At 43.4% G+C, this 21304-nt stretch overlaps 1 protein-coding gene across 1 annotated transcript; it reads right to left on the bottom strand.

Moving 5' to 3' along the window:
• Nucleotides 1-17842: 17842 nt before the first annotated feature.
• On the bottom strand, nt 17843-20554 carry LOC103650494 (uncharacterized). The gene is made up of 2 exons (XM_020551121.3): nt 19869-20554; nt 17843-19228 (listed from the first exon to the last, which is right to left on the bottom strand). Exons 1-2 carry the CDS (start codon nt 20347-20349, stop codon nt 19137-19139), a joined length of 573 nt encoding a protein of 190 aa, XP_020406710.1. The 5' UTR covers nt 20350-20554; the 3' UTR covers nt 17843-19136.
• Nucleotides 20555-21304: the final 750 nt, after the last annotated feature.

The following is a 21304-nucleotide window of genomic DNA, read 5'->3' on the forward strand; positions in this document are numbered from 1 at the left end:
AATTTGGAGCTAAAATGAATTTTCTATGCATTTTACAAGTTTCTAGATTTATTTTTGTATTAAAAACGATTATCTATAATTATTTCTCTGTTTTTAATCATCTCTGAACTGAGCCTCAATATCTGATAACAGCAGGGGCGCTTGTGAAAAAGAGTCCAAGACTCAGGCTGACACAGGACTGGACCGCGGGATCTATTTGTCACTTAGTAAGGGCTCTTTTGTATTTTAACCATGGTGAAGGGGTATCCGTTATTGTGGGCCGCCAGATCAAACATGGATGGCTCGGATCAGATCGACATTATAATGAAGCGGTAAGCGATCGTGGCCCTTGGATTCCGATCTAGCGCTCCAGGTGGGATACCCCGAATCGGTACACTTAATCTAATCGACACCGTCGGTGAAAGATCCAACGGTCGCGATCCAATCGGGAGAAAGGGGAAACTGGATTTAATCGTGGCCGTCCATCACACGTTCAACGACCAACATCGTGTCTTCTTCTCTGGTTCTCGTAAAACACGGCGGCGCCCTGGACCACGGTGGTCCATTGCCGGATCACACCCAAAACTCTACTCTGGCTGTCGTGAATCGATCCGAGGGGCGTAAACTACTGCATATGGGTAGTGAGGTCGATGGAGGGCATCATACCGGAGTAATTCGTGAAGGTCGAGCGGGTCCACGGCAGGGGAAGAACACGGGTCGGCGCCGAATCCGCCGCGACGCACGACTGAGGTGAGGGCACCCGGCCGCTGTCTGGAACCACAGCGCCACTTCACCGCGCGATCAGGGTGGTCACCAATGCCCCACAATACGCCGCCAGCGCCAGAACCCGTGGTTCTCTCTCTCTACTGCTCCCTTGCGGCGGTAATGGCATTTGACGCAGGCGCTCTCGTGGGGACGCTGGTGGATTAAGTGCGCAAGGAAGGGCGAGGTCAAGGACACTCATATAGGCGCGAGAACTGGGCAGGGGTTAGCTGAGCCGTTGAAGTCCGCTCCACGAGCGGTGCTCAGCCCCTATAAATTCGTCGGGGTTCGTTGGTGTAGCTGCGTCATGGCGGTAGAGACGGGGTTGCGGAGGGGGGTCCCACGCCGCGGGGACTTGGCAAGAGCCTGGCCACATGGGCCCGCCAGTCAGTCCCATCGAGCCGTGACCCGCGCATATGGGAGGAAGCTGCAGTCTAGGGCCCACGTCGCAGTGACCAAAACAAAAGAAAAGGGGGAAGAGGCTGGCTTGGGCCGCGCGGGACTGCAGTGGAAGTGGGCTGGGGAGGGGAAAGAGGAAAAGAAAGTGGGTCGCGGTGAGGAACTTGGGCTGAATCCGTTTTAGTTTATTCTCTTCCTTTTTTTATTTCTATTTTATTCTCTTTTTCAAGTTTACAACATTCAATTCAAATTCAAATTTCCTATTTTGAAGTTCAGATCCCCAGTATCAAAATAAGATCCAATTTATGAATGTAAACGCCACTATTTTTTTATATTAGTATTTTTTTCCTTCCCCTTTATTTAATTCCAGTAATAAGTGTCTTCATTCCAATTTCCTTTCTCATTTCAATCCTAAGTTTGATTCTGAATTTCAAGCATATATTTGATGCATCAAACAGAAATCCCAGCATGACAATGCAAGTATAAATTATATATTTATTTATATTGATTGCTTTGTCCATGCCAAAAAACATATAATTCAATAAGGCATGATTTATGTAAAATACCTCACCATATTGTTTAGTTGGGAAAAATAGTTCAAATACATAGCCAAAATTTATATTAACTTTTTATTTAACTTTAGGAAAATATTTCAATTGATAAACTTATTAGAAATACACTTTTAAATTGTAAATCTTATTAATTTTTTTTCTCAAATACCAAAATAGGATTTTAGGGTGTTACAATACCTTAGAATATTACTAAACTAAGGAGATTTCTGGGTCTCACTAGTTATTATAAAAAGTTTGTGAAAGGCTATGGAGTCTTAGCCAAACCTTTGACCAAGTTATTGCAAAAGCAAAACAAGTTCAGTTGGGGAGAATGTAACTCCCCTGGTGTTACTGTCACTAAAACTTGAGCATAACATCATGAACATTAGCATATCATGTGTTTATCACACCTAGAGAGCATTCACTAGGTAAAAATTTCAAAAATGTTGTACTGATATGACTTGATGTGTGGTTAACCCTAGTGTAAAGTACTTAACCCTAAATCTGGGTTTATGGATATTAGTGAAGCCCAATTATTGTAAATCCTCAAAAGATATGAAACATGGTCATAAGATATCACATTTGAAGAACTTTAGTGACACCAAAACCCTAAAGTGCTAAAAACCCTGAAAAGATCCCTCGAAAACCCTAAACTAGAACCCTAGGGGGTTAAGTGTAAATTTTGTGCACTTTTGGATCCAAGTGCAAAAACCAAAGTATTAGAGCACCATAAATCATATGTTTCACACATTTGAAGATTTGCAAGTGAATAGTGGAGTTTGGACCCATTTGCAAAAAGCACCCTATAAACAATATGTAGCTGAAATCTTACTGACTGTGGTTTAGGGTGAACTTGGAGAGCTCTTTTGAAGATAATCCAGTGATGTTTGAGCATGGTTACTATAGCAAGATTGTAGCTGGATTGTAGGGCTACAACTTTGATACAGAGAGGTGGTCAAGTCAATACATGAAATTTGAAGCAAATTGCGCTGCAAAACGCTCTGTCAGACCGACTCAATAGAATTGCGATGGTACAATACACTGATTAAGATCACAGGTGCAGTGCACCTCGCCACCGGCGACCTTGCACTCGGATTCGCGCCAGCGCCGCGATTTGCGCCTAGTTAAACACGGATAACGATCCCCGGGTAAAAGATCTTGTCGTGGATGAACTTGGAGGCACTGTGCGCTCTGTCACTCATCCACTCGCGCCGGCGACGTGGCCGAGCGGCCGTCACCAGCATGTACGCCATTCACCATGGTTGTGCCACGTCTTAGGATATTTATCGCGTCGTCGCGAGCCGTAGTGACTGCCCAGTGACTGCCATAGCTCATTGCTCTGTGATCGCCACAGTAGATCACCGCGGTGACTCATCTCCTCTCTCTGGCCGCCAGCACGCCAATCCAAATTCACGAGCCACCGCCCCCGAATCCTATAAATTGAGCGCGCCATCGGCTCTGCCATGTAGTCAAGCACTCAACGCACCCACCCGTGCCTCCGATTATCCACCAGAGAGCCCCAATTTGGGATTTCCCCCAAATCGGTCCAGAACACCGCGTGTGTGAGCTCACCACGGTCAGCGCTCCACAGGTCCGATCATGTTCTCCTTGCTCTTGTTGTAGCATTCCTATGTGCTCTTGAAGCTCATCGGCCCAACCAATTGCACTGAACCGAAGTAGATCGACGGGAACACTTTGAATTGTCCCTGGATTGCGCGGTCACCATGGACAGAGTGATTAGGCGTTAGAGTCTTGCAATTAAGTGAGGGGAAATAGTCGTCAGGGGTTGAATTGGGTGTCAAGCAGAGGAAAGGGCTGGTCGTTGCCTATTCCGGCCAGTACAAGCTCGCCAGAGCTCGACCTGTCGCCGTCCACCGTCGGGGATCACGTGTTGTAAATAATAGAAAGGGGAGGGTTCTTACTGGAAATGTCAGTGAGAAAGAGATACAGTAGGGAGGAGTCTTTACGAGTTATTCGAACAGCCAGGAGTCTATGTGCAAAGACGCCAACGAGGGCGCGTGCGCGGGCGCATTCCGCCGGTATTGGGCTGGCTCGGGTTGAATTGAGCCTAGTACTATTGACCTTTTCTCTTTTTCTTTTTTCTGCCAGACTTAGGAAATCCATAGAAAATTTTAAGAAAATGCTAAAAATATAAGACCAATTTTGCTGGACTACTAAATTTCTATAGTATTTAATAAAAATAGTTCTAGGATTTTTAGTCCAAACTAGGAATTATTTAGTATTAAAAAGGGCTAAAACCTATACTCCTGAAATTTTAGAAATTAATTAATAACTCCAAAAAGCACCAAACTTTTTGGATAATCTTAAAGTAATATTTAGAAACCTTGTGTGAAGTTTGACTTGCTTTGGACATTGTTTGATCCCTAAACCTAAAACACTAGTCTTCTAGGTAATGTCTGCCCTCTCAAATGAAGAACTGACTCCAAAAACCCTAGTTTCCTGGAGTACCGTGAAGGAAAGTTGTATTCAAGATACAACTTGATAAACCTTTTCTATTACTGCATTTTCATAAGCATTACATGAACATTCATGGTTATATATGATTATAAATAGAGAACGAGGAAGAAGTAGTGGTTGAAGAAGAAGGAGTTGCACCACCACCACCTGAAGACCCACCTACCGGGAACTGCTTATATTTTGATATTTGTGGAGCAGAGCCCGACTCTCCTATAACACGAGGCAAGCCCCAGTGCATTTGCCACCTCCTTGCTATTTTAAAATCTTTCTCAATTGATTGATGCATTAGGTGATAGGAATTGTGTGCTAACCAGTTGATGCATTTCCTTCCTTGGAAGATTGATTACCTTTCCTTGATCACCTGTTTTATGAAAAGGTTTTTCTGATGCTTAGTCTTGCTCTAGAAAAACAAAATGTTTTGTTTTGACAAAATATGACGCTTCAAGTGGGATGGGGTGTTTTCAAAAATAAAACTTGATGGTGGATCCATCAGGGCCTTGATGGGTTCAACATCGGAAAAGATGTACCTCTATCAGGTACCAAACTTTGGGTTTGAAATGATAAAGCTGAGATCAGGCGGGTGACTTGCACGAGAAGAGAGTCTCGATGTAGTGTCTCCGTCTGAGTCGATTAAGGACCGTGTCGATGTGGCCTGATGACCGAGGACCCTTTAACTGGTCACATGACTCATCATGGGTAAGCTTTGCCTCGGCAGACTAATACCAGAATAGGACAACACGCAATGCGAGTGGAGAGATGGCGAGAGTAGCGTGTACCCTCCGTGGCAAGAGGCTAGATGATGGGGTATCTATGCTCTCGATTGGCATGGACCCGATCTGGTCTTAAGAACCCCGGTGGCGAGTTGTCATATGCAAGGGTTAAGTGCTACATTTGTCGTGTGATTGGAGATCCTCAGCTGAGTATTAATCGATTCGGATCGCCGTTACTTCTCGGACATGAAGACTTAGTCAGTGACTTACATGTAGCATTCCAGTAAATTTAAAGGGATGATAAAGGATGGATAGTATAGGCCAAGTGCTTGAACTAGGGTAGAAAGAACTCTAGATTAAGGTAATGACTTAACTTGCTAATAAAACTGGATTTTTAAGGATCCACTATTAGTAAGCATTTTTGCAAACAGAGCCTTGATTCTTGATTAAGCCTTACCTTGACTCCCTCAAGTCAGCATATCCTTGAGAGTCTTTTATTTTGACGGGTAAGACTTGCAAAAGTACACTTCGTACTCAGGGTTTTCAAACCCATGTTGTTGTATGGGAGGAAGCGGCAAACTTTTGTTGCATTTGCTCTAAGGTGGTGCCAAAGGAAGAATCTCAAGAGTGAAGCCTCGGGAGGATGTTGTCCTCCTTTTAAAAACATTATACTTTTATACGGGAGTGGTTTTTGCCTCCCGAGTTTGTAATAATAATACTTCTGCACTCATATACCGCTGGTCTGTAATAATAACACTCTTTCTATATTCTAATGTAAATTAAGTTACTGTAATTGCTTCTGCTTATTCGTTCCTCTGATTTGTTGTAATATCTGCGTGACGGGTGAAATGCTCTTGGGAAAGGTAAAGAATACCGATACCGAAGTTGTTGAGTGATCAGGTGCATCTACAGGATTGTCCGAGGTCCGCTGGACAAGGACAACTGTAGGTGGGCCTAATGACTTGAGAGGTTCCGTCACAGCTGGTATCGGAGTGAAGCCCATCTCTTCAGATATTATGAAGCATTTCAAAAAGAATTTTCGAAGGCTTATCTAAGAAAATTTCTTTCATTCTTATCTCACTACTTTCTGAAGTATTCATCCTATAAGACCAGGTAATAGAGTGCAATGTATAGGAGGATGGGAATCAATGAAAGTTGATTCCGTAATTATGCATGCATCATGCTTAAAAACTATACTAATAAAGTTTTCCCCCTTATGGAGATATGCCGCCTCGTACGAGGAAAACCGCGCGTAAGTCCACTGGACCTATTTGCGTACCTCGGCATCAGTTGGCTCCAAGACATGAAGGGAGCAGCAGCGGCAGCACTGATCCGATCGGAGACCTAGAAGCCCAAGTGGAGCAGCTACGAACGGAGTTGCGTCACCAAAACAGGGTGTGGGCAGAAGATGGTCAGCGTATGAATGAGCTGAGAGCTGACATCAGACATCTGCAGGACGAGCTTGCTGAACGGGATTTGGCAATCGATTGGGCTGTCAATTCACGTTCGATTTCTTGGGACCGGGAAGCCAAAGCTCGTGCTTGTGTGGCAGAGCTTAGTGCGGCCATTGACAACTTGCAGGTGTATTGCAATACTTTACATGAGGAAGTCCATGTACTGTATTCGCGACTGCACCCAGACGTGCCTGCTGACCCTGTTGCAATGGGAGCCGGACCCTCAGGAACAGCAGGTGAAGGACTTGGTGGGGAATTGGACCTTTTAAGCCCCCTCCTTCTATGAACCTGGCTGACGAGCGGTCCCCTACAACAGACAGTGAAGCAACCAAAGACGATAAATACTAGAGTAGTATAGTTTAGATATAATACTAATGTAAAATAGGTAATAAAGTCATGTTGTACATTTGAGTCTATATCATTACATCTTGGTAATGTAAAATGATGGTATGTATCAGCATGTTATATTTTTCCCAAATATTTCTTTGCCTCAGATGCCATCAAGGACTCGTGCGCATGACGGCGCGGGTACCTCCCATGGTCGAGAAGACATGCCCAATCCACCGCTTGTACCGCCAACATTGGCCGAGGCTATCGCTACCTTGGTCAACGCGACCGTCGACAATACCCGCTTTTTATGTGAAATGGCGGGTAATCAATTTCAGCAATAAGGCGGAAGGGCTCCTCCGCAGGGACCACGTGAGAGACTTCATACCTGGACTTCTCTGAAACCCGTCCCCCACTCTTCGTTAAAGTCGAAGACCCTCTGGAAGCCAATGAATGGGTACGAGTTATGGAGCAAAAATTTGGACTAATCCGCTGCACTGAAATCCAGAAGCCGTTGTTCGCTGCTCAACAATCAAGAGGCCCTGCCAGTACTTGGTAGGGAAATTTTGTGGCCATTCAACCGGCCGAACATCAGGTCACGTGGGATGAATTTAATTTAGCGTTTCGTGAGCACTATGTTCCAGAAGGAGTGCTACACATGAAACAGGAGGAATTCATGCGACTCAAGCAAGGAGGAGATACTGTTATGTAGTATCTCAACAAATTCAATCATCTATCCCAATATGCAATTGATCAAGTAAATACTGACCTGAAAAAGAAGAATTGCTTCATGAGAGGCCTCAACGTCTGACTTCAAATAAAAATGGCCACCTGCCTAGATCTCACTTACAGCAGGGCTGTCAGCACAGCGCTGGTAGTAGAAGCTAAGAATATAGGCCAAGGAAAATCGAAAAGATTCAGAGGTGACAGGTCCAATCAGGGACCTGAAAAGCGAACCAGGTTGGTAATCCGACCTGTTAATTAGAATCGTTCTTCATCTTGCCCACCCTCCTACCCATTCAAACAGCCTGTCTTCATTCGCCCTGCCACTGCCCCCACTTCTACAAGTCAGCCGAGTGCCCCTGGTGCTCGTTTCCCCGCCCTCCCTAGTTCCTCAACTGGCTGCTTCAACTGTGGGAAGTCTGGTCATTTCATCAAAGACTGCCCATATCCGAGGCAGAATAAATCCAACAATCATCAGAACTCAGGGAGCTCAAATCAAGGCAAGGGAAACATGGCAAATAATTCAGTAGGCAAGAATATCAAGAAGACTGGGTGAATATACTACACTCAAGTGGCCACTACACCGGAGAGAGAGCCAGTTATGATGGGTACGTTCCTTGTGGACAATCACCCAATAGTCATTCTCTTTGATTATGGTGCTTTGCATACATTCATAAGCAAGAAATTCGTGGAAACATATTGCATTCCTTGCACTGAATCAGGGGAAGGGTTTATTATTCATTCGCCCAGGGGACAAATATCTACTAAAGAAGTGGCCTTCAATGTGCTAGTAACATTGGGTGAACGGGATTTTCCCACCAATATGATTATTCTGAAAGGCCAAGATATAGATGTAATTCTGGGCATGAATTGGTTAGCCCAGCACAAAGCTATCCTCAACACTGATTTAAGAACCATCAGGTTGAGCTATGGCCATGAAGAGGTTCTCTTGTCCATCCCTGTAGCTACTCCAGCTAAACCATTTGGCAGAATCTATGAAGGGATCATACCGGAAATCCAGGATATTCTGGTAGTATGTGAATTCCCGGATGTCTTTCCAGAAGATCTGCTGGATTACCTCCAGAAAGAGATGTAGAGTTCGTGATTGAACTAAAGCCCGGTACGACTCCTATTTCTAGAAGGTCGTACCGAATGCCTCCAAATGAGTTGGCAGAGCTCAAGACTCAATTACAAGATCTACTGGAGAAGGGATTCATTTAGTCCAGTTTGTCACCTTGGGGATGTCCCGCAATCTTTGTCAAGAAGAAGGATCAAACGCTTCGGATGTGCGTGGACTACAGACCCCTTAATGAGGTCACAATCAAGAACAAGTACCCTCTTCCCTGGATTGGTATCTTATTCGATCAGCTACCGGAGCTCGGGTATTTTCCAAAATTGACCTCAGGTCGGGCTATCATCAGATCCGTATCCGACCCGAAGATATACCCAAGACCGCATTTACTACGCGGTACGGATTATTCGAATATTTGGTAATGTCTTTCGGGTTAACGAATGCTCATGTCCACTTCACATATCTAATGTACTCGGTATTTATGCCCGAGTTGGACAAATTTGTGGTGGTCTTCATTGATGATATCTTGATTTATTCCAAGAATGAAGAGGAGCATGCTCAGCATCTACGGATCGTATTAACGCGCTTAAGGGTACATCAATTATATGGTAAATTCAGCAAGTACGCGTTTTGGCTAAAGGAAATCCAATTTTTGGGACATGTATTGTCTGCAAATGGGATTGCGGTTGATCCCAGCAAGGTCAAGGATATTCTAGAGTGGAAACCACCAACCACTATGCATCAGGTTCGAAGTTTCCTTAGACTGGCTGGCTATTACCGCAGATTTATCCTGGATTTCTCCAAGCTTGTGAAGCCAATCACAAGTCTATTGAAGAATGATACAAAATTTAACTAGTCCTCAAGATGCAACGAATCCTTCGAGCAACTGAAGGTATTATTGACCACTACTCCGGTATTAGCTCAACCGGATATTGAAAAGCTTTTTGATGTGTATTGTGACGCATCGGGCAATGACCTCGGGTGTGTCTTAATGCAAGAGGGACGAGTTATAGCATATGCTTCAAGACAGTTGCGCCGACATGAGGAACATTATCCAACTCATGATTTAGAATTAGCTGATGTGGTTCATGCCCTTAACATATGGCGTCATTATCTGCTGGGAAATATCTGCCATATATATACAAATCATAAAAGTTTGAAGTACATTTTTACCTAGTCAGAACTAAACATGAGGCAGAGGAGATGGCTTGAGCTGATTAAGGATTATGAATTAGAAATTCACTATCACCCAGGCAAGGCCAACGTGGTGGCAGATGCACTAAGTCGCAAGGCTTCCTGCCATTGTCTTACAGTAAAGACTTATGACATCACATTATGCCAAGAAATGGAAAAATTAAACCTGGGAATAACTCAACATGGAACCTTGAATCAATTGAAGCTTGAGTCAATTCTTCTGCAAAGGATTATTGATGCACAAAGGAGTGATAAGGGTATGAGACATATTCATGAGAAAATAAAAGCTGGTAAAGCAAACTGTTTCAGAAAGGATGATCAAGGTATAGTATGGTTTAATAACCGCATAGTTGTGCCTAAAGATGAAGAAGTCTGTCAGAAAATTTTGGATGAAGCTCATCTTAGTCGTTATTCCATTCATCCCGGAAGCACTAAGATGTATCAAGATTTAAAGCAACAATTGGTGGACAAAGATGGAGATTTAAATTGCACGCTATGTGGCAAAATGTGACACCTGTAGACTTGTCAAAGACATACATATGAAAACTGCTGGTCCATTAAAATCTTTGCCCATCCCAACTTGGAAATGGGAAGACATTAGCATGGACTTCATTGTAGGATTACCCAGGATGGCCAAAGGTTTTAATTCTATTTGGGTTATAATTGACCGGCTTACCAAGATAGCCCATTTTCTGCCTGTCAAGATAGATCACCCGGTTGTTGTTTATGCTCAGTTATATATTGCTCGTATTCTTAGTCTGCACGGAGTTCCAAAGACCATAGTGTTGGATCGCGGACCGCAATTTGTATCCAAGTTTTGGGAAGCACTGCATAAGTCCCTGTGTACTAAGTTGCTTCACAGTTCGGCCTATCATCCTCAAATCAGTGGGCAGACTGAGAGAGTGAACCAAATACTTGAAGACATGTTACGGGCATGTGTTCTGGAATTCCCACAAAAATGGGATGAATGTTTACCATTGGCGGAGTTTTCATACAACAACAGCTATCAAGAGAGCATCAAGATGGCACCCTTTGAAGCTTTATATGGACGACGATGTCGTACTCCATTAAACTGGTCTGAACCAGGAGAAAGGTGGTTCTTCAGGCCTGATTTGGTGAAAGAGATGGAAGAAAAAGTTCAATGAATTATACATTATTTGAAAGAAGCACAAGCACGACAAAAGAGTTATGCAGACAAACGACGCTAACCCTTGTACTTTCAAGTCGGAGGTCATGTGTATCTGAAAGTATCACCAATGAAGGGCGTAACTCGTTTCGGTGTAAAAGGAAAGCTTGCACCTCGATACATTGGCCCATTCCTCATTCTTGAACAATGTGGACCAGTGGCTTACCGACTCCAACTACCCGAAACATTGTCTGCAGTGCACAATGTGTTCCATGTGTCCTAATTGAAGAAGTGTCTTCGGGTTCCAGATCGAACAATTGAAGTAATGGATGTTACCTTGGAACCAAACTTAACATATTCAGAACATCCCATTCGAGTCCTGGATCAAAAGGACAGGGTCACCTGAAGAAGAGTTCTGAAATTCTATAAGATACAATGGAACGAACACACCGAAGATGAAGCTACATGGGAAACCCAAGACTTCCTAGAAAAGAATTTCCCAGGCTTTTTAGCTTAATGTAATTTATGAGATATGTACAGTTGTTTGTAAGAATGGAATAGACCCATACCACCCCCTGCCTTGTACAAGAAATAAGGAAATAAAAATATGACGCATTTCCTTTTCCACTACTTGCCCTAGGACTTTAAATCTCAGGACGAGATTCCTTTACGGGGGGAAGGATGTAACAGCCCTGGTGTTACTGTCACTAAAACTTGAGCAAAACATCATGAACATTAGCATATCATGTGTTTGTCACACCTAGAGTGCATTCACTAGGTAAAAATTTCAAAAATGTTGTACTGATATGACTTGATGTGTGGTTAACCCTAGTGTAAAGTACTTAACCCTAAATCTGGGTTTATGGATATCAGTGAAGCCCAAATATGTGAAAACCTCAAAAGATATGAAACATGGTCATAATATATCACATTTGAAGGACTTTAGTGACACCAAAACCCTAAAGTGCTAAAAACCCTGAAAAGATCCCTAGAAAACCCTAAACTAGAACCCTAGGGGGTTAAGTGTAAATTTTGTGCACTTTTGGATCCAAGTACAAAAACCAAAGAATTAGAGCACCATAAATCATATGTTTCACACATTTGAAGATTTGCAAGTGAATAGTGGAGTTTGGACCCATTTGCAAAAAGCACCCTATAAACCATATGTGACTAAGTCTGAATTCAGTTTGAATGGGTCAACTTTGAAGCTTTATATCTTCCAATTTATAAAGAATTTGCCCTAGGTCAACCCATCAAGATTATAGAGCTATTAAAGGGGTATAACTTTGTTTAAGTCATCAGACACAAGTGTTATGCAAAAGTTGCAGTTAAATGGACTTAAAGTTGGACTGTCAGTCAGCTCAGAATCTGAAATCTTACTTACCGTGGTTTAGGGTGAACTTGGAGAGCTCTTTTGAAGATAATCCAGTGAGTTTTTGAGCATGGTTACTATAGCAAGATTGTAGCTGGATTGTAGGGCTACAACTTTGATATAGAGAGGTGGTCAAGTCAATACATGAAATTTGAAGCAAATTGCGCTGCAAAACACTATGTCAGACCGACTGAATGGAATTACGATGTACAGTACAGTGATTAAGATCACAGGTGCAGTGCACCTCGCCACCGGTGATCTTGCGCTTGGATTCGCGCCAGCGCCATGATTCGTGCCTAGTTAAACACGGATAACGATCCCCAGGTAAAAGATCTTGCCGTGGGTGAACTTGGAGGCACTGTGCGCTCTGTCACTCATCCACTCACGCTGGCGACGTGGCCGAGCGTCCGTCACCGGCATGTGCGCCATTTACCGTGGTGGCGCCACACCTTAGGACATTTATCGTGTTGTCGCGAGCTGTAGTGACGGCCCAGTGACCGCCATAGCTCATTGCTCTGTGATCGCCATGGTAGATCACCGCGGTGACTCATCTCATTTCTCCGGCCGCTAGCACACCAATCCAAATTCATGAGCCACCGCCCCTGAATCCCATAAATTGAGCGCGCCATCGGCTCCGCCATGTAGTCAAGCACTCAACGCACCCACCCGTGCCTCCGATTATCCACCAGAGAGCCCCAATTTGGGATTTCCCCCAAATCGATCCAGAACACCGCGTGTGTGAGCTCGCTGCGGTCAGCGCTCCACAGGTCCGATCATGTTCTCCTCGCTCTTGTTCTAGCATTCCTGTGTGCTCTTGAAGCTCATCGGCCCAACCAATTGCACTGAACCAGAGTAGATCGATGGGTACACTTTGAATTGTCCCCGGATTGCGCAGTCACCGTGGACAGAGTGATTAGGCGTTAGAGTCTTGCAATTAAGTGAGGGGAAATGGTCGTCAGGGGTTGAATTGGGTGTCAAGCAGATGAAAGAGCTGGTCGTTGCCTATTCCGGCCAGTACAATCTTGCCGGAGCTCGGCCTGTCGCCATCCACCGTCAGGGATCACAAGTTGTAAAGAATAGAAAGGGGAGGGGTCTTACTGGAAATGTCAGTGAGACAGAGATACAGTTGGGAGGAGTCTTTACGAGTTATTCGAATAGCCAAGGGTCTATGTGCAAAGGCGCGGGCGGGGGCACATTCCGCCGGTATTGGGCTGGCTCGGGTTGAATTGAGCCCAGTACTATTGACCTTTTCTCTTTTTCTTTTTCTGCCAGACTTAGGAAATCCATAGAAAATTTTAGGAAAATGCTAAAAATATAAGACCAATTTTGCTGGACTACTACATTTCTATAGTATTTTAAAAAAATAGTTCTAGGATTCTTAGTCCAAACCAAGAATTATTCAGTATTAAAAAGGGCTAAAACCTATACTCATGGAATTTTAGAAATTAATTAATAACTCCAAAAAGCACCAAACTTTTTGGATAAGCTTAAAATAATATTTAGAAACCTTGTGTGAAGTTTGACTTGCTTTGGACATTGTTTGATCCCTAAACCTAAAACCCTAATCTTCTAGGTAATGTTTGCCCTCTCAAATGAAGAACTGACTCCAAAAACCCTAGTTTCCTGGAGTACCATGAAAGAAAGTTGTATTCAAGATACAACTTGATAAACCTTTTCTATTACTGCATTTTCATAAGCATTACATGAACATTCATGGTTATATATGATTATAAATAGAGAACGAGGAAGAAGTATGGTTGAAGAAGGAGTTGCACAACCACCACCTGAAGACCCACCTGTCGGGAACTGCTTATATTTTGATATTTGTGGAGTAGAGCCCGACTCTCCTATAACACAAGGCAAGCCTCGGTGCATTTGCCACCTCCTTGCTATTTTAAAATCTTTCTCACTTGATTGATGCATTAGGTGATAGGAATTGTGTGCTAACCAGTTGATGCATTTCCTTCCTTGGAAGATTGATTACCTTTCCTTGATCACCTGTTTTATGAAAAGGTTTTTCTGATGCTTAGTCTTGCTCTAGAAAAAATAAATGTTTTGTTTTGACAAAATATGATGCTTCAAGTGGGATGGGGTGTTTTCAAAAATAAAACTTGATGGTGGATCCATCAGGGCCTTGATGGGTTCAACATCGGAAAAGATGTACCTCTGTCAGGTACCAAACTTTGGGTTTGAAATGATAAAGCTGAGACCAAACGGGTGACTTGCACGAGAAGAGAGTCTCGGTGTAGTGTCTCCATCTGAGTCGATTAAGGACCGTGTCGATGTGAGCCTGCTGACCGAGGACCCTTTAACTGGTCACATGCCTCATCATGGGTAAGCTTTGCCTCGGGCAAACTAATACCAGAATAGGACAACACTCAATGGGAGTGGAGAGATGGCGAGAGTAGCGTGTACCCTCCATGGCAAGAGGCTGGACGGTGGTGTATCTGTGCTCTCGGTTGGCATGAACCTGATCTGGTCTTTAGAACCCCGGCGGCGAGTTGACATATGCAAGGGTTAAGTGCTACATATGTCGTGTGATTGGAGATCCTCAGCTGAGTATTAATCGATTCGGATCGCCGTTACTTCTCGGACATGAAGACTTGATCACTGACTTACACGTAGCATTCTAGTAAATTTAAAGGGATGATAAAGGATGGCTAGTATAGGCCAAGTGCTTGAACTAGGGTAGAAAGAACTCTAGATTCAGGTAATGACTTAACTTGCTAATAAAACTGGATTTTTAAGGATCCACTATTAGTAAGCATTTTTGCAAACAGAGTCTTGATTCTTGATTAAGCCTTACCTTGACTCCCTCAAGTTAGCATATCCTTGAGAGTCTTTTATTTTGACGGGTAAGACTTGCGAAAGTACACTTCGTACTCATGGTCTTCAAACCCATGTTGTTGTAGGGGAGGAAGCGACAAACTTTTGTTGCTTTTGCTCTAAGGTGGTGCCAAAGGAAGAATCTCAAGAGTGAAGCCTCGGGAGGATGTTGTCCTCGTTTTAAAAACATTATACTTTTATACGGGAGGGGTTTTTGCCTCCCGAGTTTGTAATAGTAATACTTCTGCACTCATATACCGCTGGTCTGTAATAATAACACTCTTTCTATATTCTAATGTAAATTAAGTTATTGTAATTGCTTCCGCTTATTCGTTCCTCCGATGTGTTGTAATATCTGCGTGACGGGTGAAATGATCTTGGGAAAGGTAAAGAATACAGATGCCGAACTTGTTGAGTGATCAGGTGCATCTACAGGGTTGTCTGAGGTCTGCTGGACAAGGACAAATGTAGGTGGGCCTAATGACTTGGGAGGTTCCGTCATAGAGAAGAAGCACAACAGGCATTTGAGGCTCTGAAACAAGCAATGACTACTACTCCAGTGTTGGCTCTGCCTAGATTTGATATTCGTTTTATTGTGGAGACTGATGCTTGTGATATATGAATGGGGCCGTTTTGATGCAAGAAGGGAGACCTATTGCTTTTCTAAGAACTTGTCTATATATGAGAAGGAGTACTTGGCTTTGATTTTGGATGTAGACAAATGGAGAGCCTATCTTCAGAGAGCTCCTTTCACCATCAGGACTGACCACCGGTCCCTTACTTTTCTGGGAGAACAACAGTTACACTCTGAACTTCAGAAAAAGGCTATGGCTAAAATGATTGGGTTGCAGTTTCAGATAGTACACAAAAAGGGGGTGGAAAATGCTATGGCAGATGCTCTGTCCAGAGTGAGTTATCTCATGGCCTTATCCCATGTGTCTGAGTACAACCTCTTTGGGTTCAAGAGGTTTTAAATTCATATGAAATTGATATGGAGGCTCAAGAGTTGAAGACTCAGCTTTTGATTCAAAGTCCTAATGAGCATGCTACAGTTTGCATCAGGGGATTATAAGGAGGAATGGGGTGATTTGGATTGGAGATAACTCTGATCTAAGGACTAAGTTGATCACAGCTTTGCATGACAGTGCTGTTGGAGGGCATTCAGGAGTGCATGCTACTTATCACAGGGTGAAAAAATGTTTCGGTGGAAGGGACTTAAGAATGATGTTACTCAGTTTGTGGGCCAGTGCCAAGTATGTCAGCAGGCTAAAAGTGAAAGAGTGCATCCACAAGGACTGTTACAGCCTCTGCCTATCCCTACAGGTGCTTGGGAGGATGTTTCTATGGATTCTGTGGAGGGGCTGCCTACGTCTGAAGGTTTTGACACTATTTTGGTAGTGGTGATAGATTCTCCAAATATGCTCATTTTATTTCCCTCAAGCATCCATACACTGCTCAAGAGGTAGCTCAGGTGTTTCTGGACACTGTGGTTAAGCTTCATGGTGCTCCTAAAACTATTGTGTCAGACAGAGATAAAGTGTTTACAAGTTCTTTCTGGACACATTTGTTTCAGCTTGTGGGAGTGAAGTTGCTATTTTCTACTGCATATCATCCTCAGACAGATGGGCAAACTGAGAGGGTGAATCAGTGTTTGGAACAATATCTTAGGTGTGCAGTCCATGATCATCCTCACAAATGGAGGCATTGGTTGGCTTTAGCAGAGTTTTGGTATAACACCACCTACCATACTGCTATGGACTGTTCTCCCTTTAAAATTATGTATGGTTATACACCTCCTATGATGGTTGTTCCTTGATTGAGAGAGGAAGGGGATAGGGATGTCACTACCTGGTTGCAGGAAAGATAAGTGGCCTCTGAACTGCTTAGAGAGAGGTTGGCACAAGCTCAGAATAGAATGAAACAAATGGCAGACAGAGGGCGAACTCCTAGGGAATTCCAGGTTGGAGAATTTGTGCTTCTCAAGTTACAACCTTATGCTCAAAAGATAGTGGTTAACATGCCATATCCAAAGTTATCCTTTAAGTTCTTTGGTCTTTTCAAAATTGTGGCAAGAATTGGTGCAGTGGCTTATCGATTGGAGTTGCCAGAAAATGCACAGATACACCATGTTTTTCATGTATCTTAGTTAAAGGCATTTCACCCAAAACATACTCTAGTTTTTGCTGAGCTTCCCAAGGTGGCAGATTTGTCTGGTCCAGGGATTTGGCCTGAGGAAATTGTGGACAGAAGGTTGGTTCGGAGGGGTAATCATGCAGTACCTCAAGTGATGATTAAATGGATAGGTTTGCCTATTTCTTCAGCAACCTGGAAAGATTTTTATGTGGACAAAAATAGGTTTCCTGATGCCCTCTCTTGGGGACAAGCGAGTTTTGTTGGGGGGAAATGTAACGACCGAAGCAGCGGTGAGTTTGGTGTAGTAGTAGATCTGGAGATCTATGGGATTCTAAAAGCATTAGGGTTAATCTGGGCCATTGTGTGACTTTGTCTTTGATTGTAATCTAGCCCATCTAATGGACTATAAATACTTGTGCTGATAAACCGTCAAAGATTACTGGATAAGAAAGGATTAGCCACAAATCTGTCTATTTCTTCTTCCTCGCCACCGAAGCTTACAAGGGAAGTTGTCGGATCCTGCTGTCGCGGCTGTGACAGCCCTCCCAAGTTATCAGACCCACATGCACCAATCCTTGCCTTACTGGCCTCAGATGGTTGTGCACGTGTACCGGGTAACTTAACAAGGCTATCGAGTTCGCTAACTGGAACTCATCATCCCAAGGATCTCCCACATAACAGGTATATTACAGTAATCACATTTGATACACACACATTGAAGATAGAGCGGAAGACTTTTACAAAGTACACTTTACATTTCAGAACTCAAGTTTTACATGGTAGAAAGAGATGTATTTATTACAAGTCCTGTTAGTACTCGAAGTGCATAACTTATTACAATAATTGGAAGGGTGAAGCCTTTCCATAAGATATATACATAAACATTCTAAGCTTCAAGTCATCCACATGAAGTAGCTAACCCAAAGATAAGGGAATAAAACTTCTCCTACAAAAACAATAAGGGATAAAACCCTGAGTACACAATTACTCAGCAAGACTTACCCGACTAAAGAAAAGACTCTCAAGGGTATGCTGGCTTTTGGGAATCAAGGTAAAGCTCATCAAAGTTCAAGGACTCATTTTGCAGAAAAGCTTACTAGAAGTGAGTCCTTAAGCCAAGTTTTATTTCACAAGTTAGTTTATTACCTGAATCTTCTAGCCTGAATCTAGCAATTTCCTAATCTAGATCATTCACTTGACCTACACTAGGTTGCTTTTAAAATCCAAATTTTTGTTTCACTTGTTATCTACGATGAAGGGCAGCGATCCAGTCTTCATATCCGAGAAGTAACGGCGATCCGAATCGATTAATGCCCAGCTGGGGATCTCCAACCACACGACATATGTAGCACTTAACCCTTGCATATGTCAACCATCCCCACGGATCCTTCACTACATGAACTGGTCCGCGCTACCCGGGAGCACATTACCCTACCATCCAGCCTCTTGCCAGGAGGATAACTGCTACTCCCACCATCTCCCATACCCAGTGCGCGGTTGTCATTTCACGTATGGAATAGCCGGGTTCAAGCTTACCCATGACGAGGTATGTGGCCAGCTAAAAGGTCCTAGATCAACAGGCCTACAATCGGTACGGTCCTTAATCGACACAGACGGAGACACTACAACCAGACTCCGTTCTGGTGCAAGTCAACCGCCCGGCCTCAAGTTTATTTATACTATTTCTCAAAACATTTGGCGCCTGACAGAGGGGCCATGCCTGGATAATGAATTTCTCACAGCAGATGATGCCTTCATTATCCCAAGCCAATTTTCTTTTGGAAATTATGAGTCGTAGATCAAAAACATTTTTTTTAATCTATCTGCATGATTAAGCATCTCTAGCTTTTATAAATCAGGTGACAAGGTATGGTAATCAATTTTTTTTCAAGGAATGGTAATGCATCAAGTGTTTAATCATTCAACCCCTATCACCTAATGCATCATATAAGTGATAAAATTTTGTAAATACAAGGAAGGTGGCAAATGCACCGGGGCTTGCCTTTTTGCAGGAGAAGATCCAAAACCCTTCAATCACGACAATTAGTTAGATGGAACTCCACCACTAGATCAACAGTACTTGGGGCAGGCTTCTTCTTCAATGCCACTTCTTCTAGGTGTTCTACAAGTCAATTACAAATACATGGATGCTTATGTAATGATATGAAATGCAAACTCTCACAAAGGAGAGGTGGGGAACATAAACACCTCTAACTAAGCACGTGACAAGCTTATCTATACTTATACCTAACTTAACATTTGATCTAAATGCCTAAACTGAATTTAGTTGGACAAACCAGAGGACTAAACATGCTAAGGTTCACTAAATTTTGCTACCCAACACTTTATAGGTTCTAACCCCGCTACAACATATATTAACACTACTTGTCTAGGTTTTTTTTATTTCTTCTTTTAGCTATTTCAAGGTTCTCTAGGCAAACCAACTCCAAATACATTAAAACTTATACTCGGCACTATTTTAGACATATTAAACCTATCCACAAAGTTTCAGTATTTTTGGAGCTATATTTTTATTTCTATAACTAAAATAAGCGTTAGTAAGTTAATTTTAATTAAGACCTAAACATAAAAGTTGTTCAAGCCTAATGAATTTTTTGATCAGATAGTACTCATCTTGGTGAACTCAACAAAATTGGTTTTACATATTTAGCATTTTTCTGTAATTTTCTATGTCATTTTCTAGGTCCCCACTATAATCTGAAATTGGAAAATAAAATACAAAACCTTCGGCCAACTCTTACCTGGCACATGAGCAAAGACGGCAGGAAGGCGACGACATGGGCGCCTATGCAGCAGAGCGACGATGTGATGCCTCGAATCTAGGACGAGGTTGTGGCGGCGCTTGGAATCAGGGTTGGCGCGAGGAGCGCAACTAGCTGGAGCCGAGCGTGATGGTAGACGATGGCTGGGCTGCGGCGAACACGGTTTGGAGGCGAGGTAAATCTCACGGTGGCGGGGTTGAGCGTAAGCCCGGCGAACTCCGGCGAGGAGAGGAACAGTAATGATGGTGAGAGCGCTGAGCACGGAGTCGAGCGATGGAGAAAAAGTGTCGGTGTAGCGGGAGACACGACTGGCGCTGTCGACGAGAAGAACGGTGAGTAGGACCTTGAGCACAGCGTAGACAGTGGCCTGACGGACTGCAGGTCCGGTGAGCTGACGCAGAGGCGAACAGCTAAGCGATGGTGGTGAAGACCTAGGCGTCTTGATCACCAATGTAAGCATGGCACGGACGAGCGGAAGTAACGGCTGAAGATTATCTAGGAGATGTCCAGCGGCTTCCGTGGAGATATGGAAGAGAGAAAATATCACGAGACGGAGGAGTGTCCGGTAGTTTCCAGGCTGAACAAAGAGGCTACGTGGAGGGGATAAGGAGAGATTTGGTGTACACGAGAAGGCTTCCAGCCGAGCACTAATTGGATAAGAACAGGAGCATTCCAAGGATTTAATAAGAGAGGAGATATATACGACTTGGGTAAAAATAAATAGAGGGCTGAGCAGTGGATAGCAGTCAGCTGCTGACTCGAAATGACCCAAGGAAAACACACAACAGGCATGGAGATCCTTGCTTCACTCCTAGACTAAGCACCTGAACTGCACTTACACTGTTTGGCTGAACCCTCCCCTCTATCTCTCTTTAATCCCACGATTTCAAATGGTAACGAGGGATCAACCTTTGCTAATAAAATTTGCTCACCAAACAAAGCACTACAAACCTGTTGCAGCAACCCAAGACCTAAGGTTTACAGATCAAGAGCCGTAGCGCTCCAAAGTGGGATGAAAACACTGAAATTCCAATTCATCCAGCTGAAACGAGAACAGAACATCACATGGCTGACAGGGCATATTGAAGAGCATTTTACTCCCAGTTTTGCACAACACCAGGCCCAGTACTTCACATAAAACTTGTTCACCTTTCTCCGGTCTTTAACTTTTTTATATAGTCCTTAGCTTAAAACTCCATAGATTGATCACAAAGAGATCCCAAAGTTGCTCCAAAATATGAGTTCTGCAGTGCCAATTCAGCACTAAGTCTGAAATCTGGAGTCTGACAACATGTTTTTGGACACCATTTTCTCCCATTTGTAGGCAAGTTCAGGGGGATCCACCTTAATGAAAATTACTCACCACACTACCCTCTAACAATTTTTTATAGAAAGTACATGCCATAACATCATGG

Source organism: Zea mays, chromosome 3 (genome assembly GCF_902167145.1).
Source record: "Zea mays cultivar B73 chromosome 3, Zm-B73-REFERENCE-NAM-5.0, whole genome shotgun sequence".
NCBI lineage: Eukaryota > Viridiplantae > Streptophyta > Magnoliopsida > Poales > Poaceae > Zea > Zea mays.